This window comes from Oratosquilla oratoria, chromosome 1 (genome assembly GCF_046742065.1).
Source record: "Oratosquilla oratoria isolate Oo_2021 chromosome 1, ASM4674206v1, whole genome shotgun sequence".
Taxonomy (NCBI): Eukaryota; Metazoa; Arthropoda; class Malacostraca; order Stomatopoda; family Squillidae; genus Oratosquilla; species Oratosquilla oratoria.
Window position 1 is genome coordinate 113,689,604 of NC_134777.1, and position 23,910 is coordinate 113,713,513.

The window sequence follows — 23,910 nt, forward strand, 5'->3', positions numbered from 1 at the left end:
ACTGCCAGGCCCATAGGCACTTACAAAAACCCACATCTCCTTTCCCAGTTTCACCTTCATCCACATTATCCTTAAGGAAACCACTACACGTTTACCTATCTCTTCACTTACTAGTATAGCCACCCCTTCCCTCCCTCGCCCTCTCTTCACTCCTGATAACCTTCCACTTACACTCCCAAACTTACTTGCCCTTCCCTTTCAATTTAGTTTCACTCAAAGCCAACACATCCATCTTTCTTCTCACAAACATACTACCTATCTCTTCCCTTTTACTCTCATCTGTACCACATCCACGCACATTAAAAGACCCAAACCTTAGGGTGCTGGTCGGAAAACTCCCAGACCCTTTTATGCCTTTACTTTCTTTAGGGAATGTCCCCTGTGGGGCTACAAGGAGAAGGATGCCTAGTCCCAATCCCCGTCCCTTTCTTCTTGCCTCTTACGATCCAAGTGGAAATACTTGGTGGCAGTATTCTTTTCCCCCACCACAGGGACTGGCAAACAATATAATAAATACCAAATATGTACATTGTTACAAAGGTGTAGTTAGGTAGCCAGGTATGTGTTTGTTTCAATATTTTCCTGAGTCAGTGGGAGAGTGTATGCCCTCGTTTGTCGCATGCATGCGTGCGTCTGTGTGTTCTCGCTAGGGCAGCCGATTGCAGTGGACTGTGGACTAGCTAGGACAGACCACCCGCTCGCACGGGATAGGTTTGTGTGGGAGGGGAAGAATATCTATAAGAATATGAGAAGATATTGTATAAAAAAACGGCTATTGCCAATTAGCGCTTTTTTGTGGTCGATGGGGCTGTTGATGGTGGTGGCTAAGGAGAAACGGGCAGGGAACTTGGACGGCGGCGCCAACACCTGCGATTAGAATCACCAAAAGTTGAGAAAATGGTAGTAGTAGTAGAGAAAGGTTGAAAAACAGAAAAATCTTTAGTGGGAGGTAAACTGAAATGAGGTGTAGTATAAGAGAAAGTTAGAAAGGAAGTGAATTTTAGTAAAAGAAAAAGTACGTGTAGATGTTTGTGCGTGGGGTGTGGTTATGTTCGTGAGAGGTGTGTGTATGTATCTTACGAGAAGTGAGTAGAGTTCACTTTCTGCGTGTGGCGTTGGTGATTATCCCCAGCTAGGTAGCGCATTCCTGATTAACCCCTGGTGAGACTTGAGCGTTCATGATTGGCCCCAAGTGAGGCTTGAGCGTTCCTGATTGTAACGTAATGTTTAATTTATAACCGCAAATGTACATATGCGCATTCTCGGCCGCAGCATCATACACCAATACGTCGATGCCACATCATATGATTTATAACTGTGTACCAGTGCATATATTCTATCTGTATCCAGTCATACCTTTTCCTGTAAGATCTTAGCATGTAGATGCCTTATATATCCATGTTCATAATGTAATTATGTATATACTATTTAAGCACATCTTACATAGATAGGTTAGACATGGCAACTCTATATGCCCGGGCAGAGACACGCAGGCTACGACCTAGGGTCAGTGAGGAGTAAACTGCTTGTGTTGGTTGAGTGTAACTTAATACAGTAATACCAAATACCACATGACCTCAACTTTTATTTATTTTGTCCACTCACGTAATCATGGTAAATGACACCATAAATGCTGACCACCCAGAGTGAGCCAATTTTGATAAAATGAGAAAGTATTTACTCTATCCACACGTAATAATTGTGAACAACACCATGGCTGCATGATACCATGCAATTAATACTGCACAGTAACATGCAGGTATTGCCTCAGGACAGAGTACCCCAAACATCAAGAGGGGAAAACTCTTATGCCTGGAGGAGGACAGATCATCAATAAATGGCCCCACCCCACATTACCTTAAAAGGATGAAACGTCACCACAAATTGTATTCACAGAAATTTTATTAGTGAATGTAATACACTACTAGATACAATAAATAGCATAAAATCTATATCTATACACCAAAAATATTTCTTCCCCTTTATAGGGGAGGTAGCCAGCAAAGGATGAAACGTCATCACAAATTGTATTCACAGAAATTTTATTAGTGAATGTAATACACTACTAGATACAATAAACAACATAAAATCTATATCTATACACCAAAAATTTTCTTCCCCTTTATAGGGGAGGTAGCCAGCAAAGGCATGGAGATCTCAAACCCCTCCCCCCAACACCCATCTCAAACACATCCATTACCCATTTGTAAGGCCCATAAAATGAACCAGGATTACCCCCACTGTCTCATTTGAATGTCAACCTTCCCTCCTTGTTCTTTCACGCATAGATAGAGACAAAGAGAAATCCCTTTGGGATGCCTCAATATATCATCCATTCACAAACATTCTCTGCTCACATCTCTCTCTTGCCTTCTCCCTTCCCTGGTAAACATTCCATTTTAACCCAAGGCCTCCTTCACCATAACCATGCATCTAATTTTCAGTCTCTCCCTCAAGTTCACTCCATCCACCTCTGCCTCCTACATTCCTTTTGCTTGTCTTTCTTCACTCATTCTTTCCATGTGCCCAAAACATCCCAGTATTCTAATGTCAACACTATTTGCCAGCTCCCTTTTCATCCCTATTCTCCTCTCCACCTTCTCATTTCTCACTGTGCCCATCCTTATAACCTTCACCATGCTCCTCAATCATTTAATCCCAATTTTTTTTCTGCCTCCCTTACATCCTATGTCACTGCCTCAAACAATGTTATAAGCACAATCACCTCTTCATCAGGATGTTTTGGGCTTTTATTAAATCTGGAGAAAGCTTATGGCAGGGTGGACAGGAAAGCAATGTGGGAGGTGTTGAAGGTAAATGGGATTGGGGAAAAGCTCTTATGGCAGTCAAAAGCTTTTGTGTAAGTAGTAGAGCTTATATTAGGGTTGGGAATGGTGAGTGAGTGGTTGAAGTGAAGGTAGAGCTGCACCAATGTTGTGTTGTCACCATGGTTGTTGAATGTGTACATGGATAGGGTGGTATGGGGGATGAATTCAAGGGTGATGGGCAGGGGATTTGAGATGATCAATGCAGGTGGAGAGAGGTGGGAGGTGAGCCGGTTGTTATTTGCTGATGACATCACACTTGTGTCTGGATCAGAGGAAGGTCTAAGGTAGTTAGTGATGGAGTTTGAGAAGGCATGTGATATGAGGAAATTGAAAATAAATGTGGATAAAAGTATGATGATGTACAAGGGTTGAGGGTGGAAGTAAGTTGGAGGTAAGTCTTAAAGGAGAGAAACTAGGGGAGGTGGGTAGTTTTAAATATTTAGGTTCACATGTAGCAGGGAATGGAGGAGTCAGGGTGGAGGTAAAATGTAGAGTGAGGGAAACAAGTAAATGTCTTTTGGGAATGAAAAGTTTCCTGAGAAATAGGTACCTGGGAATGCACACAAAGAGAAGACTATATGAAGGGGTGATTGTCTACAACATTTAAGGGAGGGAGAAAGAGGAGGAAATAAATTGCTTTTTAGATAAAATATCTGAGAAGTATGGTGGGGTTTTGAGGATGGATAAAGTGAGAAATGGGGAAATAAAGAGGAGAGCAGGGGTAGAAAGGGAGGTGGTAGGTTGGGTTGATGAAAAAATATTGGATTAGTTTGGGAACATAGAAAGAATGAGTGAAGAAAGAGTAGTAAAAAGAGTGTGGAAGACAGAGGTGGATAGAATGAACACGAGGGGAAGACTAAGAATGAAATGGGTGGATGGGATGAAGGAGGCCCCAAGTAAAAAGGGAATGTCTGTTGAGCAGAGAAGTGAAAAGGCAAGAGATAGATGTGAGTGGAGAATGGTTATGGACAATAAATTGACATAGCCTGAAAGGATTTCTCATAATCTGTTTACACATCAGGGGATGAATAGGGAAGGCTGTCATATACATCAAGTGGTGAGGCTTAACCAGCTTCAGGTGTCAAACTCTGCTGTGGATATGTTGAGTCTTGCTGCATTTCTTCTGACCCAGACAGTGAGCATGGGTCAGAGATGGCCCTTCATTCACAAAGAGCTAAGATAAGAGGGAATAAATGGATGGTGGATGGGTGAAGGGTTTGTGTATGCCTTGCCTGACTACCTCCCTTATATGGAGGAAGAAGCCTTTAAGTATGAATCAATTGTTGACTTAACTTTCACTCAGTGGAAAACTCGCAACCCCAAAGTGGCTGAAAATGGTCTTCAGCACCGCCCACAGTTTTCTCTGGTAAGAAACTTTGGACTGACTGTTTCTATATCACTGGTCAAAAGTGGTAGGAAGAGGAAAGCAGTACCAGGCGGTCAGCTCCCCATGTGTGAAAATTTGTAATAAATACAGTGGAAATTAATAGTGAGATCTTAGGGCCAGTCTGTAGACCAAGTGTCAGCTACTCAAGGTCAGGGTTGCACCTCCTAATAGAGGTGATGGAGGTTGATGGGTTTGGAAATGGGCAGCATAGCTGTCCATCTTGTAGGACCATCACATATAGGTATCAGTCATTGCTCTTGCCTTTTAGTATATAGACATGAATACAATCATCTGAATACTCTACTCAAATATATTACAAAACACAGAGTACAGTATTCCTGATTTCCAGAAGTGAATCATCTACTTGACCACTTTGCTCTTTCATCTTTTGAAAGGCACCATGCAAAGAACATGAAGAAAGATCATAAGAAGTCTCCAGCCTTTGCACAAGTTTCATTCAAGGCTTATCTTAAGCATTCATGAAGAGTTTGTTGAAAGCAGATTCAGCCTCAAGTCTAGAAGGACGTCGCCAGGCTATATCTTGGCTCAGAGGCTGAACAGTAACCTTTGTCTGGGAACTTGATTCTGATGTCCCACATGCTGCAAAGAAAAGGTCATCAGTTTGCTGTGAGACATGACCAATACCCACAATCTGATATAGGGAAGAGGTTGTGTAATTAATTCCTGTATTGAGTTGAGTTTTGCAATAGGTGGGATTGGCAGGTGTCATTTGGTAAAATTATTTCTATGAAGATTTTTTTCTTAGCTGACATCTGCATATGAGAGAACATTGGTATTTAGTTCTATTTCTGGAGTTGGGAAATCACTCATGAAGAGGTTGAACAGTTTGGGTGAAATTATTGCATTCTGAGAGACTCCACTGTATCAACTTTTTGATCCTGAGATTTGAGTGTTTCAAATTACTCTGAATTGTCTTCCTGCTCTAAAGTTGGTTAACCACTACTTGTGGTTTATTCCCATCTTATAATCATACAAACTACCTCAAAACTTGGCATTCTATAAACAAATCTACCCTCTATTCACCATATCCAAACTGATGGAAAGATTGATCTTGAAAAGAATCAAAATAGAACTGCCCTCCTCGCCTAATCAACATAGATCTAAAGAGGGCCATTCCACTGGCACACTACCCACAAACATCAATTAGCAAGTACTAGAGATATTCAACTAGAAAACACCACCAGAAAAAAACAGCAGTGACAACAGACATATATAAGACATTTGATACAGTCCAAAGACACATCCTATAAAAATATCATGGAAACTAATACCTACAACAATGACAAGAAATGAATAACAAACTACTTAGTTAACAGAGAGTGCAGAGTAGCCAAGAACAATCAAATATCAGAGACCAAAAGACTGTACAATGGAGTCCCTCAAGGAGCAATATTTCCATTTGCACTATCTAACTTCTTCGTAAGTGATCTCCCCACCTTAAATCTAGAGCATAAATTCAAAGTTCTCATCTATCCAGAGAACCTAACAATAATAGCTCAGCAGAGCAACTACAATCTAAAAACAACAAAACATATCAAGACAAACTAGAACAGAGGCTGAGACATAAGAGAATGGCAGCCTCCTTCAGAAATAATCAGTGATACTGCTCACACAAATCAACAATAAAAAGAGATAGTAAGATCAGAGGCAAAGACAGGTTTTTGTCATAAGAAACACTATTCACAGTATACAAATAGCTGGAAGCTGTAGGCCTCTTCTAAGTGTGATCTGGGGCAAAAAACTGATTGGTTGATTGATACAAACAACTCATAAGAACTACACTTGACTACACCTTCACAGCATGGTTTCCTACAAATTACACAAAACAAATCATCAAGAAAAATAACTGTATGCGTTAAAACCACCCCAACATAAATCTACACTCAGAAACCAAACTCTTTCCCATTACCACAGGACATGAAAATGACAAGCACATAGTTATATCCAAGAGCACTCAATCCCACTTGTGTATCCCATCATATAACACAACCACATCCAACTGAATGGAAAAATAAAACACCAAGAGCATACTACTCATATATTTTCAATAACCCATCACCTACACCTTGTGATACACCCATACAAAAACATATACACACAAAAATCACAAAACAATTACTCCAAGATTGATCACGCAAACACTATGCTTCACCTTAATTCATCAAGACATCAGTACAATAGAGAAAACCCTTAAGAACAACACTAGCATGACTATGTTCAGGCCACCATCCAGCTTTGAAACAAAACCAACAAAGAATAGGTCTGGTCACAGAAGCAAACTCCTCCAGATACAATTATCATACAGAAGACACAGAACACCTCATCCTGTACAGCCCTACTCTAGACTTACCCAAACAACAACACCATGTCTCTTCCATAAGCAACTTGTACATCAATCCATTCACCATTGTCAGTATCCTGGGGGTCATGGGTCTTTGCACAAGAGACCTGGGCAATGGATTGATTGATCTCCCTTTATGTTTTAAACATACACCACATAAGAAAAAGAGGACCAGCCTTACACTGATAATGGTACTCACTCATTTAATATTTATGTTATGACGACAATATAGTCAATGTATATAATGAAAATTTCATTCAATACTTAACAGAAACCATGTCTCAATAAAACCACCACACAGTTTCTACAGTGTTCCGATAATTTTGATATACATAGTGGTGATGCACCTTATACATCAAAAGACTGGACCCCTTTTGCTTGAATGGGATTAATTGGTCCTTAGGATCCACTTACAAGGACTCCTCTGGAGGATCACCCGGTGCACTATCGGTGCCTGCTGCTTCACCAACTGGGTCTTAGGAAGTTCCTCAACCCGGGATTCATCCTTACGTTTGCGGATCGGGAAGATGGCGATAATGAGGTCAGCAATGAGTTCGACAACTTCAACGATGGTGACAAGAGACATACCAATGAAAAGCCCCAAGTTGCCTCCTACATTTGAAATCAGTGTGTTGACCTGAAAGAGGTCAAGAGAGTAACAGTTTATCAACTATCCATTTCTCAATTCTAAGGTGAGAAACATGAGAAAGATTTACAATACTCCTACATTTCAATGAAATGGTTTAGTGTTAACTTGAATCTAGCAAAGTTTTATTGTTCATTGAAGGGTTAGATATGAATAGACCTAAACCTTCATTGGTCAAATGAAAACAATAACATAAAATAAACAAATAACAAAAAATAAATCACTGGCTAAGAAATGGGGAAGTTTGGTACCAACAGATAAAAGGAATCACAACATAATAGATAAATATGCAACCAGTGTCATTTCAAAATATGAAAAGCACCAAAAATAAAAATAAAGACCTATAGAAAGGTGTACATATATTGTATATATGCCACTAGCCAGCATTATAGCCAAATTGTGAGAGAATTGTAGAAGATAGATGTACAAAGTATTTGGATGTGATGGGGCTTTTGGCCGGCAACTAATTTAGTTTAAAAAATGAAGCTCCTCTTTATCAAATTTGTTAAGATTTCAATTAAGAGCAGTCAATGTGCTGCAAGAGAAGAGATAGTTGGGTGGACTACATTTCAGTGTTGAAAAAGTTTTTGACGAAATACCTTACTAATGATTAATGTGGAAACTGGAATACACAGGCTTCAAATGGGACCTCCTGGAGTGGATGATGAATTTCCTAAAAAACTGATTCATGAGAACAAATGTAAAGGGTTGGAGAGGAGTAGTTAGTGGGGTCCTACAAGTTCTGACACTTACAATGTTCCTTAAATTTGTCAACAACATGAAGGATGGAATAGTTATGCTAATCTATTCCCAGATGACACAATATTCCCCCCTCTGTGAGAATGTTCCATTGCATGTGAAAGGGGACGGCATGCCATGGAGAGTTGTACTGGAGGGGGGTCGTTGTCTTGTAGGTACGCAGGTTTGAGGCAATCGAAAGAGACCCAGTCATTGCTGCCTTTTATGCGTAGAAGGAACGCTTTCTCCTTTCTCTGGACGACTTCGTAGGGGCCGGAGTAGGGTGGGGTGAGGGGTAGCGTGTGGGCATCAGTGCGGAGAAAGACATGTTTTGTTGTGTGTAAACCTCAGGGGATGTATTGGTGCTCTAGCAACTTGTAAATCTGTTTGCATGGAGTGAATTCTTTGATGATACCTCGTAGGTGGTTGATGTTGCTCATAGGGGCGTACGAGTAAGAATTCACCGGTTACCACAAGGGGGTCACCGAAGACCATCTCAGCCGGGGAAACGTCGAGCCCCTCCTTCTTTTGGGGTAGTACGAAGGCCGAGGAGGACTCAGGGTAGCTGTGTGCACTAGGTCGCGGTGTTGCAGCATGATATCAGAGCCACCTTGAGGGTTCTGTGGAACCAGTCCACCATGCTGTTAGCCTCCAGGTTGTAGGATGTGGTGTGGTGGACTGAGGTGCTCAACAGCTGTCCCAAGGACGCTCATAACTGCAATGTGAAGGTGGTGCCGCAGTCAGATGTGATGTGTTCTGGGATGCCAAATCTGGAAATCCATCCAGAGAGCAGGACTACTGCGCAGGAAGTGCAAGTGGTGTCAGGCATTGGGATGGCTTCAGGCCATTTCCTCCGCATTGGGAATGGCAGCATGGATGGACTCGGGGAGGCATAGAAGCCATAGTGCTCGAAGTGTATCTAGTTGTCAAGGGGTTTTATTGGTTGCTGGAGGAAGTCTTGCTAGACCCTTCATCTTGAGAAGGGCATCAGAGGGTTTCTGGTCGCCCAGGGGTTGATGTGAGAGCTGGGTGAGTTGCACCACTCATGATGTTGGTGAAGGCGTAAATACTTAAGTACAGTAGATAGATTTTCAGGTCATCGTATTTGATGGCAGTGTCACCTTGTGTTTCCAACCATTATGAGACTGGGAGAGCTGCAAAGACATGGTCGGCCCATGAGGTTTGGCTGTTCACTCTCTTGAGAAGAAACTGTACTTCTGCTTGCCGGAACCAGGTATACGCACTGATCATAGAGAAAGTCTGGAGTTTTATTCGCGCGGCTGCAACTGGGTGGGTGTCTGTGGAGGTGATGAACGGAGGGTTACTGGAGGTGTCCAGTGTGACGGGGTCACCAATGTAGCAAGCGCTACTCAGGTTGACTACGTGAATAGGTGATCGAAGGCGGTGAGGAATGGAAGACTTGGTGTCTTAATCCGTTCTGATTTATCATGGGAGAGATATGGCTTATGTAGTGAGCCCCAGGATCATGCAGTAATCCTATCGGCCAATCAGCGATCGCTTTGTGACCTGATGGGCCACCATACCTGTGTGTCCCTGAATGTAGTGACACACAGTACCTGTGTAGTGAATGTTAGAGTAGTTGACTGAGGACAGCAATGCAGCTCATCCTAGTAGCCAATCAGCGGCATTGTCCGCGGCTCATCTTGGCGGCTAATCAGCTGTCAGCCTGCATCTCGTGAATCGTTTTGTGGCGTGGTCACCATAGACAGTACTAATTAAACAGCATTCTATCAAATTCTGTTCAACAAAGTAGCTACTGAATGTGATGGCTTTGGTATTGTCCCAATCAATAGAGTAGTTATGTTTAACACAAATTTCAAATAAACATGTCGTAGGCATGCTGTAGGCACAATTGCTCCTTTATTCAGGTCACTAAAGGGGATAGATTGCATTGATAAAAGAAATCTCCTGATTAAAAATGGGAGGGCTTTATGAGGTCATGGAAGTTAATTAAGATAGACCACATGTTGGAAGGATGTGAATAAATAGTTTTCCATATAGATGTATAAATATATGGAATAGCTTAGGAGATATAGCTCAAGCTCAAACAATACATGAGTTCAAATTTGCATACATACATATACCAAAGGCTTTTCCCCCTTACACGGGGAGTAACCAAAAAGAAAAAGGCATGGAAACCACTCCCACCCATTTCATTTCCCATATATTCCACTCCCCTCCACCCTCCTCCCTCCCTCTTATCTTGGCACCTCCTGGATGACGGGTCATCCCTGCATCCTGTCCACTGCCCTGGGTCAAAAGCAGTGTTGCAAGACACAGCACATCCACAGCAAGGCTGCTTCATAAATTCGGTGACCCCCCCACTCTCCGTCCCCTCATACAGAAAACGAGAAGACGGGGAGAAATCCCTTCGGGCTGCATCAAATTTTTTCCTTACATACTTCCTCATCCCCCATCCCCCACCCACTCCCCCTCATGCATCACAGCCTCATCTATACACAACCCTTCTCCATTTACCCCAAGTCCCACCTTTACCTCAAACCATTCACTCTCTCCATTTCTAATCCTAACGCAAGCTCTATTACTCTCATAAAAACTTTTCACAGCTTTCCTCCTATCCCATATATCTGCAGTACCTCCCACAGTGCCTTCATGTCTACCCTGTTGTAAGCCTTTTCCAGATCCATAAAAGCCCAAAAAACATCCTTACCTTTTCCTATAGTTTTCTCACATATCTGTCTTAGCACAAAAATCTGATCTACACATCCCCTACCAGTCCTAAACACACACTGTTCCTCATCAATTACTCCCTCTGTTCCTCTCCTAATCCTCTCAATCAAAACCCTCCCATAAGCCTTCCCAACTACACTCAACAAGCTGATCCCTCTGTAACTACTACACTCACACTTGTCCCCCTTTCCTTTGTAAAGCAGAACTATACAGGCACTCCTCCAGTCCTTCGGCACTCTACCCTCTCTTAAACAAACATTAAATAACCTCACCAGCCAGTCCACCATAACTGTACCTCCTTTCTTCAGACATTCTGCATGGCATCCATCCAACCCAGGTGCCTTACCTGCTCTCATCATCTTAACGGCTGCTTTCACTTCATCCTTCCCTATTTCTCCTCCATTTTCCTCACTCATCACTCTCATTTTCTTAGCACTTCCCACTGCAATACCTTTCCCTCCCTATCCTCCTTCACATTTAGCAACTCCCTAAAATACTCTGCCCACCTTCCTCTCACTGCCTTCTCTTCCATTATCATCTCTCCATCTGCACCTTTTACCTTTTCTTCTCTACTTGATTCGCCTCCTCTTCCTCTTTTAATTTCCTTCCAAAACATCTTTTTATTACTTTCAATATTTTCTGTCATACTCTTTCCCCATTTCACATCTGCTCTCCTCTTTGCTTCCTTTATCTTATGCTTAACTTCCTTTCTCTTTACTTTGTACCTCTCATACGATTCCCTCGTCCTAATTTGTAGCCAATCTATGAATGCCTGCTTCTTTTCTTTTACACCCTTCTTTGCTTCCTCATCCCACCATTCACTACCCTTCCTTCTATTTCCTCCCGCCCTCCTTGTTCCACACACCATCTTTGCACACCTTATGACTCCCTCCTTGAACCATCCCCATTCCTCCTCCACTCCTAGTTCTACTCTATCCTTTACTCTCTCTCACTCTCTCAACTTCTTATACTCATTCTCCTTTTTTTTTCCTCATTTAAGCAGTTCACTCTAAGTACATTCCTACCTTCTGCCCTTTTCCTCTTTCTCCACCTATTCTCCACTCTCAATTTACCTTCCACCAGGAAATGATCTGATATTCCCCCACTCTCTCCCCTTAGAACATGTACATCCTTAACTCTTCCTACCATACTCCTGGTCACCACTATATAGTCCATTAACGCTCTATCTACCACCCTTCCATCCACCACCCTCTCCCATGTGTACTTATGCTTGACTTTCTTCTTAAACACTGTATTTGCTATCATCAACTCTCTTTCAAGACACATCTCCACCATCAATTCTCCACTACGATTTTTACCTGGAACTCCATACCTCCCAATCACTCTGTCAAGTGGTTCATTTCCTACCCTAGCATTTAGGTCTCCCAATACAACTACATTGACATTTCTCCCTAATCCCTCTATGCACTCATTTATATCTACCCAAAAAGCCTCCCTTTCCTCTATGCTCTTTTCACTATCAGGCCCACACGCACTTACAAAAACCCACATCACCTTTCCCAGCTTCACCTTCATCCACATCAACCTTGATGACCCCCTCCTTCCACTCCACTACCCGCTAACTTATCTCAAATATATAGATTAAGTTGTAACTGTACTTGAATTTGAGTCTAGGTATGTTAGAAAAGTAGAGAATAGGAGGCAGGGTCCAACAGTGTTGCTCTTTCCCCTATACTACAATTAGGTAAATGCAGTTCTCTCTTCACATCCATCTCCATGACACTTTCATTCCTCTAAGACATTTACTGTATTTTTCGGACCATAAGGTGCGGGCAAAATCCTTAAAATCGGCCAAAATCGGGTGGTGCGCCTTTTGTGTGGCTTCAGTGCAAAAAAATGCCTCGGACAGTGATGTACTATTTTGACACGTTTTGTAGCTAGCCTGCCAACGGCGACAGTGCATAGGCCTAGCAAAAGTTAAAACCAAGTTATAACCAAGATGCATGTATCTTGACAAGAAAATTGCGAAAACTTCGACAGTTTTCGAGTCCATGCCACCGCATTCATTCACGCTATCATGGCTATGACATGATAGCGTCCACAACACAGACAGCCACTTTGCATTGGTCTAGTCTCGCTCCACTCAGACTGTAGTCATTTGGGTATCTTTTTAGTTTCGACCATGGGCGCAATATAGCAATAGAAAATTAATTATTAATTTTGTAAATCAAAATGTATCAACGTAATATGCAATTTTGTGGGCGGGAATGAAAATAATAAATACCTTGCTACAAGCAAATATGCTAATGAACGAAGTCGGTAGCATAAGATCGGGACGATAACGTCTCTCACGACGACAACGAGGACGAGCCGGATGACATTTAATTTGCAGGTAATGATTTATTAAACACAGGTTAGGTTAGGTTAGACGAATTTATCACCCTTTCATTTCTTCGACGTCGGCATCTATCATAACAAACATGGCGTACCATTCGTCCGACACGACTTCGTTACTTACAAAATCTGTTTTAGCACTTTTTTTTTATTTCCGCTCACAAAATTGCATATTACGTTGATACATTATAATTTATAAAATTAATAATTAATTTTCTATTGCTATATTGCGCCCATGGTCGAAACTAAAACTTTACCTTCATTTGTAATCTTGTGTTTTTAAGTGAATAGAGAATTCCGGGAATAAAACTGCTATTGTTGGTTTTATTCCCCACAATTCCCGTAACGTGTTTATGTTGCTTTTTAGGGATATTGGCGGGGCAGACCGTCCATGGAGGTGGTCTGATTTCACTGACCAAAATAAAAAAAATATATATCATTCATTTTTGTAATTTTGTTAAATCCCAACCGATTTTTCTCATTCAACAACGAAAATGTTCAGTTCTGAATGCACTCACATATGCATGATTATCCGATTACGAGACCAGGTGCACCTTATGTAAGGACGGGGAATAGCAAATTACGGGTGCGCCTTATGGTACGAAGCGCCTTATGGTCTGAAAAATACGGTACTTGCTTTCCTTATTCTACAGTTTACTTTTGTATCAATCTCTTGTGTGGCACTTTGTCAATTTTTTTTTCCAAGCTAGTTTGTCAAATGCTGCAAATGGTGCAAATGTGGCAGGAAAAGGTGGAGTGAAGGTGGAGGTGAAATATACATTGAGAGAAGCAAGTAAATACCTTGGTGGATTGAAGGGTTTAATGAGGATTAGACATTTGGGAATGGATGCTAAGAGGAGACTGTATGAAGGAGTGATTGTGCCAACAGCACTGTATGGGGCAGAAACATGGAACAAGAGAGGAAGAGAGAAGGAGTTTGAATGTGTTTGAGATGAGGTGTCTGAGAAGTATGATGGAGGTTACTAGGCTAGATAGAGTGAGAAATGAGGAGGTGAGGAGGAGAACAGGGGTGGAAAGGGAGTTGGGAGATAGGGTTAATGAAAGAGTATTAGGATGGTTTGGACACATGGAAAGAATGAGTGAAGAAAGACTAGTAAAAGAGGTATGGAAGGCAGATGTGGAGGGAGTGAACATGAGGGGACGTCCTAGGATGAGGTGGATGGATGGGGTGAAGGGGGCTTTGGGGAAGAGGGAATGTCTGTTGAGGAAGGACGGGAGAGGACAGAAGACAGGGGTGAATGGAGAATGGTTGTATATGGATGATGTTGTGATGCATGAGGGGAATGGGCAGGGGGGTTGGGGGGTTGGGGGGTGAGGTAGCATGTGTGAGCAAAATTTGACACAGCCCGAAGGGATTTCTCCCCCATCTTCTCCTTTATACATGGGGGGACAGAGAGGGGGGGTCACCGATTTAATGAAGCGGCCTCGCTGTGGATGTGCTGTGTCTTGCGACACTGCTTCTGACCCAGGGCAGTGGACAAGGTGCAGGGATGACCCGTCATCCAGGAGAGGTGCTAAGATAAGAGGGAGGGTGGAGGGGTGTGGAGTGTATTCAGGGATGGAATGGGTGGGAATGCTTTTATGCCTTTTCCTTTTTGGCTATCCCCCTTGTAAGGGGGAAAAAGCCTTGGTATATGTATGTATGTATGTATGTAGTTTGTCAAGTTTGCTTTCAAAAAATCATATCTTCCTTGTCTTTACATTTTCTTTATTCTATTTTCCACACTTCCAGCATAAATTCCAGAACCATATTCACCTAGTTGTATTTTGCGGGAAGGGGAGCTATGCTCATGGTGTCCCGCCATTGTATCTCGCAGTGTCTAGTTTGCTTTTAAACTCATGAATGGTTTTTGCGCATACTATTTCATTATCCAGTTTGTTCCAAGTGTCCAAAACTCTATGTGGAAAACTGTTTTTCTTCAGTTCTCTTCTATAGCTATGTTTTTTTTTTTTTTTTTTCCATGTCCTCTTGTGTTTCTCTTGTCCCAGTTAAGTAAGTCCTCTCTATCAAGTATCTCTGTGCCTTTCATGATTCTGTAGATGGTCAATAGGTCACCTCTCTCTCTTCTTTGCTCCAGTGTCGGTAACTCCAGTTTAGCCAATCTCTCCTCATATGATAGGTTTGCAAGTGCAGGTGCCATTTTTGTAGCTGCTCTTTGGATTCTTTCTATTTTCTTTATATTCTTTTTGGTACTGGGGGACCACAATGTCGCCGCATACTCTAGTCTAGGCCTTATCAATGTAACCAATATTTTTTTTATCATGTCTTCGTCCAAGTATGCAAATGCCACTTTTATTGATCTTAGCAAGTTGTAAGTCTCCCCAACAATTTTGTTAATCTGTTTATCATAGGATAAGTCGTTCGTGATAATTACTCCCAAATCTTTTTCAGATCCTACTTTCATTACTTCCTTGGTTCCAATTGTATATTTTCCTGATATTCTGTTTTTGCTTTTTCCAAACTCCATTATGCTACACTTCTTAGTATTAAAGTCCACTTCCCATTTCTGACTCCAGTTCCATACCCTATTTAGGTCTTCTTGCAGTGCTTCACAGTCCTTATCAGTTTCTACTTTCCTTAACAGTTGTGCATGCATGTGTATAGGCACATTTAGTTAAGGGAATGGTGGGAAGGTGCTGAAATGGATAGTATTTACCTATTACCTAGTTGTATTTACCTAGTTGTATTTTGCAGGAAGGGGAGCTACGCTTGTGGTGTCCCGCCTTTGTATCTCGCAGTGTCTAGTTTGTTTTAAACTCATGAATGGTTTTTGCACACACTATTTCCTTGTCCAGTTTGTTCCAAGTGTCTACCACTCTATGTGGAAAACTGTGAATGAGATGTATTGTGAAGAGTAAGGAAGTGTTGGGGAGGGTATGGCAGGTGTTTTGGTAAGGGTGGTATTGGGAGAGTTGGAGAGTTGATACAAAAAGAGTTCTTGCTTACCGTGTAGGCAAGGCTTTCCGTCACCTTCTCATAGGCCAGAGTCTCCAGGTATACATGGAGATGCACTGCATCTTCATTATGTCTGCAGAGAAAGAAAAAAATAATAATTTGGCATATCTGCCAATATGAGAGGGGTGACTGATTTATCTTTGTGGTTGCAGGATATTATGACACTTTAACAAAATAATCCCATTCCAATAATTTTCTGACATTTTGGCACATTTTCTGAAGTGCAGTGAGATGTAGCAGTTTTTAAAATGGTGCTGCTTTTGTTAGCACATGCTCAACTATCAGTAGTGATGTCACAAATTCAATTCCTCCTAATAGGCTCACTGGCTAGTTATCCTTGTTCTTGAATGACATGGTATAACAGGTGAATGCAGGGTAAATGAGTTTATTGAGTATCTGACTGCCATTCTGCACCCTTTCTCTCTCTTGTGTGCAGCAATGTTTAAAAGTGTGGTGAACTTGGTGTGAACTTCATCCTGAATTCTACTCTTTTTTATGTTCCTGCCTTTGCAAGATGGCTTCTGCAAGTGCACAATTGTCTTCTATGGTGAAAAATGTTTATGTAAGGTGCTTCCTATATCATGAAAACAAAAGCTATTGAAGAAATTGGACTGTTGAAAGCTTGCATTTCAAGAAAGATAATGAAAGACTTCAATGTGAGTTATTCCATGATTTATGACATTAAGAAACAAAATAGTGAACTTAAAAGTTGTGTCAAATGGGTTAAACAGTTCTCATATCAAAAGAAAATTCACAAAAAAGTCTAAGTTGACTCAAATTAATGAAGTGTTGTACTAGTGGTTCATGGTATAATAATTAGAGGGATGACCTGAGTCAAGCCCATTGATGCTTGGAAAAAAATTATGCTAGTGTGAACATCACTGACAGGCTACATGTGCTTTTTCAGATGGTAGGCTAAAGAATTTCAAACAACATCATGGCATCATGCAGCTGGATATTTGTGGTGAAACTCTGCCTGCTAATGCTGATGCTAACCAATAAATATAGTCTACTCCTGTGTCAGATATATAACAGTCGCAAGACTGGCCTATTATATGAGAATATAACTAAGAGAAGTTTAACTGGGGCTGGGTAAAAGTCAGCAAGGGGATTCAAAGATAACAAGGATTTTGATGTGCACAAATGATTCCCATACACACAAATTTGAACTTTGTTGTTGCAAAATAAGCTACATGAAACCAAGATCACTGAAGAATGAAATGTATTTGCCTGTGCTATTTATTCAATCATTTATGTATACTGTAATGCAAAAAATAAATGATACATCTATTCGTCATAAGCCTTATATTATGTGAAGCTGACAAAAAAATAAAAAACACTATAATTCATACATTCCCTGTGTATATATATATATATATATATATATATATATATATATATATATATATATATATATATATATATATATATATATATATATATATATATACATATATACATATATGATCATGTAGTGACCACCCTCACTGTATATATACAGCCTCAGTGCTAGGTTCATGTAGTCAGTATTACTGACAATAATACTTGAAGACTGTCAACAGATAATGACCATATCAGGCTACAATTGAGTCTGTTCATTTTCAACATAATGGAAGGCTCTTACCTTGTGCACAGGAAATTACCCATGCTTTTATTCTTGATGTTCTGCATGATGGTGAAGAATTTCCGGTTAGGAGAGTTCATGGTGACATGTGTTGAGTATTCGGTCTCACTACAAAAGATGTTGTAATAAAGTACACTTCAAAATTTTAAGATCATGCTAATAAACATCTAAACACTATACTGTAATGCCTGTGAATCATTACTTCATATGCCTGTCTGTGCAAGGTATTTCTAAGAGTTATTAAAGACAGAGAAGGGATTGAAGGCTTTAACCGTAGCAGGGTTTCAATAGTTACTATAAATCAATTGCCCCAGGTTTCTCTTGTAGATGGGACATGGCTTCCTGGTGGCCACCAGGTGGACCAATAAGAGGAAAGATATGTTGCTGTCTTAGGATGGTTAGGGTGTGGCACTATATTTTTATTTATTTATTTATTAATTTATCTATTTATTTTATTTATTTATTTATCTATTTTTAATGGCTGGGGGCAGTCCAGAACAGTTCTCACTTTGTTGGGAGTGGTGGTACCCAGATGAAATACGCAAGGAAAGGCACCCCTTGTCTTGAGTGACTGGGTATTTTGTGTAGGATGAGGTGTTCAGTGTCCTCTGTGTGGTGGTTGCATCTATGGTAGTATGATTCTATGGTCAGAATATACATTCATACATATATGTATACACATACCCACACACAAGCAAACATTCAGACTAACAACACGTAAAAATTGGAGCTCCCGAGAAACACATCAAAAGTGGAACATCTCAACAGTGCTACAATAACAAGATACCTAGGTTGTGTTAAATGGTAAGGGGAATGCTCATGGATGCCCAAGATGGTTTAATTATAGTGCAAATAGTGAGTAATGAAGGGTAAAATGGGGTGGCAGAGGAGGGTGAGGTGAGGGGGGGTTGTAAGCTTTGTACCAGCCTACTCACTGCCACACGTGAAATAATGTCAGGAGTCCACTGCCCTTTAGAAATAATTGAGGAATGCCCTAAGATTAATATTTCTAAAGGGCAGTGGACTCCTGACATTATTTCATGCGCGGCAGTGAGTAGGCTGGTACAAAGCTTACAACCCCCCTTCACCTCACCCTCACCCTCCTCCACAACCCCATTTTACACCACGTCTGAGTAATGCCATCAGTCCATGTTCCCTCTCTTTTCTGTGTTTCTGTAGTTTGTAAGTCCCCTTTGTCCTTTGTCTTTTGTACTTTCCTGAAGAGGGCTACAGTTGATAGCCGAAATATAGAATCTTTCATTCGAAGTTTATTTTCTCCGACTGTGGGTGTCTTGTGTGTCATATGCACATATGTAAATGACATTGCATTATATTATATGTCCTTACATCACAAGTACAAGAAGATTTAAAGACAAATAATTCTTTCCCAATGGATCCCTTCCCCAACTTTCATTATTCAGATTCCTTCCCACTATACTTTGAATGCTGTAATTTTTTACACTGATTGTCTATGCATTCCATGTACTGTGATGATTTTGGAAAGTGTGTCAGAGAAGGTTATGTTAGGTTAGCACAGTCGTTCTGAAATCAGAAAAGGGATGCAAAATCAGGGGAGGGGCTCACTGGGAAAGAATTCTGCTCAAGCAATTTGTAGAGTTTGGATGGAATTGACATACCTGCAGGGCATCTCCACATCACATGTGACATTCTCATTTAGTATTTCTAAATCAAGTCTCTTCAAACACAAATCTGAAATATATATATATATATATATACACATATATGCTGTGACTGGTACACTGGTGGCCAGCGTGTACCAAAATTTCATCTCATAAATCGACCTAGAATCCAATAAGTGCATCAAGTTCAATATAGTTCAATATATCAAAAGTTTACTATATGAATAAATATATGTATACAATATATGACACATATTCTAGTCTTGGATGCATCAGGGTTTCTATGGTTTTTTAATAATTTCTTGATCCATAGAGTGAAAAGCCACATTAATCTTCTGCAGTAGTTTGTGTGATTCTCCCACAGTCCTGTTAATGTCTGTCAGGTGACAGGTTGTTTTTTATCAACACTTATAAACAGTGGTGGGATTAAAAAAAATAACACCAGGTTCTCTCAATAGAACTGTAGCATGCAGATATCATTTAGGCTGTATTATAGCCTGTATAAGTCAATTTCTAATAATTGGTTTGCAGAGCTCATGAAATTCCAAAAACAGGTTCGTACAAACCGGTAAGAACCGGCTGAATCCAACCACTGATCCTAAATCTTTCTCCTCTTTTGCTTTTGTAATGGATTCTTTTCTCATGGAATAGTTTATAGATGTTCTTTTACTCCTTTTGCCCATTTCCAGTAACTACCAATAGTGCAGGTAACTCTACTGTTATTACTATAACTATGTAAAGGCAATTTCCCTTGTTGGTGACATATACGTAGCATTGGTGCCTCCAAGGACCCCCAGGGACCAAACACCTGGCAGTTGCCAGTTGCCCTGAAGTCATGACCCGGCCGCATTGGGTCGGACAAGCGGTCCCACAAGGGCCGACCTGCCGCGTCGAGTCGGACAAAATGAGTCTCCTGGAACACCTACAGCCACCAGCTATGCTAAGCGTCTCCCAAGTGACAGTTAATGTGAGGGCCATGACCTAATCCTAGTGAATATAATGGGTCACTGGGAGTTCACCAGAGACAGATGGTTTCAGGAACCGAGGGAGGAATCTCCCGCCACCTTCCCCACCGTGACAGACGACCTCGGGAACTGAGGAAGCTATCTCCAGCCACCTCCCACACTGAGACTTCACCGACGAGGACTGACACTGTCCCCCCCCCCCCGTGGCCAGAAGCGAGCTTAGTTGCCTCTTCTTAGGTGCCAACTTCATAATAAACTAACAATTTTCCAGAGTTTGCCCTCAGCCAGGCCCACCTCCTCAACGTTACTGGCATCTGGCGCCCAACGTGGGGCCCCGATTTCCAGCTCTGCCGAAGAGCCAGGCTCCTAACTACCATCAGCTCATCAGCTTGCCTGCCTGCCTGCTTGCCTGTCTGCCTACCTGCCTGCCAGCATGCCTGCCAGGTTGCCAGCCTGCCTGCTTGCCTGTCTGCCTACCTGCCAGCCTACCTACCAGCCAGTTACCAGCTCATCAGTTTACCTCCCTACCTGTCAACCTGCCTGACAGCTTGCCAGCATGCCTGTTTGCCTGCTAGCTTGCCCTACCTTTCTACCAGCCTGTCTGCCAGCTTACCAGCCTGCCTGTCTGCCTGCCAGCCTACCTACCTGCCTGCCTGCCAGCCTGCCTACCAGCCTGCTAGCCTAACATTTGCCCGACCACCTGGGTGGCCTGACGCCCCACCCGCTAACCAGAGTGTTTTAAAGTGTCGTTACTTTCAGGAGAAGGTCAACCCCCTCAACGCCTACAAAGATGATGGCAACTTCCTGGCCGATTTCTTATCAAAGCTCCACACAATTTCACCTTCTGTGGGGGCATATGAGGCAGCTGCCCTCGCTGGCGACACATACGTAGCATTGGGGCCTCCAAGGGTCCCCAGGGAACAAACACCTGGCAGTCGCCGGCTGCCCTGAGGTCATGACCTGGCTGCTTTGGGTTGGACAAGCAGTCCTCCGAGGGCCGACCCACTGCGTCAAGTCGGACAAAATGAGTCTCCAGGAACACCTACAGCCACCAGCTGTGCTGAGCATTTACCTTTTCTTTTCTATTTGATTTGCCTCCTCTTCCTCTCTTAATTTCCTTCCAAAACATTTTTATTACTTTCAAAAACTTCTGTCCTACTCTTACCCCATTTCATATCTGCTCTCTTCTCTTTTCTCTGTACCTCTCATATGATTCTCTCCTCCTATTTTGTAACCAATCTGTGAATGCTCATTTCTTCTCTTCTACAACCTTCTTTTGTTCATCATCCCACCACTTACTACCCCTCATTCTATTTCCTCCTGTCCTCCTTGTTCCATACACTATCTTTGCATACCCTGTGATTCGCTCCTTGAAACATCCCCATTCCTCCTCCACTCCTTGTTCTACTCTATCCTTCACTCCCTCCCACTCTTCTCTCAGCTTCTTCTTGTGCTCCTCCTTTTCCTTCTCATTTAAACAGTTTACTCTATGCACCTCCCTACCTTCTGTACTTTTCCTGTTTCTCCATTTATCTTCCACTCTCAAATTACCTTCTACCAAGAAGAATAAATAAATAAAAATAATCTGATATTCCCCCACTTTCTCCCCTTTGAACATGTACATCCAAAACTCTTCCTACTCTTCTCCTGGTTAACACTATGTAGTCCATTAAAGCCCTATCTACCCTATCCATCCACCATCGTCTCCCATGTCTACTTATGCTTGACTTTCTTCCTAAACACCGTAATTGCTACCATTAACTCTATTTTCAGACACATCTCCACCACCATCTCTCCACTACGATTTATTCCTCGTACTCTACACTTCCCAACCACTCCGTATTTTGGTTCATCTCTTATCCTAGCATTGAGATCTCCCTATAAAACTATATTGACATTTCTTTCTAAACTCTGTAAGCACTCATTTGAATTTATCCAAAAAGCCTCCCTTTCCTCTACACACTTCTCTTTTCCAGGCCAATATGCATTTACAAAGACCCACATCTCCCTAGTATCACCTTCATCCACGTTAACCTTGAAGAAACTTCCTTCCACTCCACCACACATTTACTTATCTCTTCACTGACTAGTATAGCCATCCCTTCTCTCCCTCGTCCTCTCTTCACTCCTGACACCCTCCCAACTACACTCCCAAACTCAAACTTATCCCTCTCTTTCAACTTAGGTTCACTCAATGCCAACACATTCATCTTTCTTTCCACAAAACATACTGCCTATCTCTTCCCTTTTACTCTCATCTGCACTACATCCGCACACATTCAAAGACACAAACCTTAGGGTTTTGTTAGGAAAATTCCTCCCAGGACCTCTTTTTTTTTCCTTTTACAACTCAAATGGGAACACTCGGTGGCAGTATTCTTTCTCCCGTACCACAGGGGGGGGGGCAGCATAACAGAGGTACAGTTGCAGTATGATAAAGTAGCATAATTTCTCTATGAACAGAGATTTCCTCTATCACAAAGAAAATTATGTGTGACTCTGGTCCATAGGGGTGCCACATATAGACCTTAAAGTATCAGCTGCACACTACTGAGCAGCTTTTAATCCCACAATAACATGCAGCCAGTACCACAGATGGGGGTACATACATTAACAATTGGGAAATTTTGGTATTGATGAAACATTATAAAGTAGGATGGGAGATCAAATCAGTCATTGTTCAGCAGTGTTAGCGAAACCTCTGTCAGTTTTAAATGAACAGACTACAAAGGGCTGAGGGTCAAAATTACTCACTGGACTGCTAAGTGATTCTCCAGGCCTAACCTTGGGTTCAGCAGTCCCAGTGACCAGCATGTCCATGACTGAGTGAAATATAAATGAAATATTACCTTGTTTTTCATCAAAGGAACTGCACATCTTCAAGTCCTTGAACTCATCTTTGAGAGAATAGTAGGCAGGATTCTCGTCACTGGTGCAGTTGCACCTCATGCGTACCAGCCTTTCTTTGCACATCTTTTGACCCAGCTGCCATATGGAGAATAAAAGGAGGACACATTTTTTTTAATACAAAATTAATGTTTGCAAAGAAAAAGATAAGTTATAATATGCAAATTTTAGCAAACTCTAGTGAACATTAGCAAGATCAAAGTGGCTACAGTGCATCTGATGGACACACTCTTTGCTGTTGGTCTGAATGATCCATGATCCCATGGTTCCTACTGTCCTGATTTTGTTGGCTTCAAACCAGTTCTCTACTCTCTGAAGTTCCTGCCGGATAGTAGTAGTGGCTTCCCCTCCATGCAAGTGTATAATGTTAGTGCTGTTTCTGGAAACTAAGTGATGAATTATCCATAAACTTGATGAAGGTTGGTCTACTGTGTGAACCTCCTAATGTTGTATTGCTGAATGATGTCATTTAGAATAAGCCCGAACAAAATTTCTTAAGGTTATCACCCTGTTGAAATGATTACATGGGTGTTTCATAATTATTTACCGTGGTTGTGTAATTATACCGTTTCCCGACGACATCCTCTCGACATTTGCCGAGTTCCCGGGCACGCTCTATAACCCTCTGCAGCAAGAAAAGAACACTATGTTAGTACCTCCTACGAAAGCACAAGAACAATTTGGCAATAAGACCTCCTGCAGCATCAATAGAACAAAATGGCCTTTGAGCACCCATTGCATGGTATTAGTAATTTCTCTAGTGAAAAAA

At 41.6% G+C, this 23,910-nt stretch overlaps 1 protein-coding gene across 1 annotated transcript in view; it reads right to left on the minus strand.

Annotated features, from left to right (window-relative positions):
• Window positions 1-1,931: 1,931 nt before the first annotated feature.
• The window catches only part of LOC143029399 (uncharacterized), a 74,054-nt gene continuing 52,075 nt past the window's right edge, over window positions 1,932-23,910 (minus strand). The window contains exons 14-20 of the mRNA XM_076192081.1: window positions 23,689-23,766; window positions 23,084-23,219; window positions 19,267-19,339; window positions 17,630-17,737; window positions 15,997-16,078; window positions 6,992-7,214; window positions 1,932-4,815 (exon numbers count right to left, since the gene is read on the minus strand). Coding sequence (XP_076048196.1) covers window positions 4,685-4,815; window positions 6,992-7,214; window positions 15,997-16,078; window positions 17,630-17,737; window positions 19,267-19,339; window positions 23,084-23,219; window positions 23,689-23,766 — 831 coding nt within the window. The 3' untranslated portion in view covers window positions 1,932-4,684. The remainder of the gene's footprint in view (window positions 4,816-6,991; window positions 7,215-15,996; window positions 16,079-17,629; window positions 17,738-19,266; window positions 19,340-23,083; window positions 23,220-23,688; window positions 23,767-23,910) is intronic.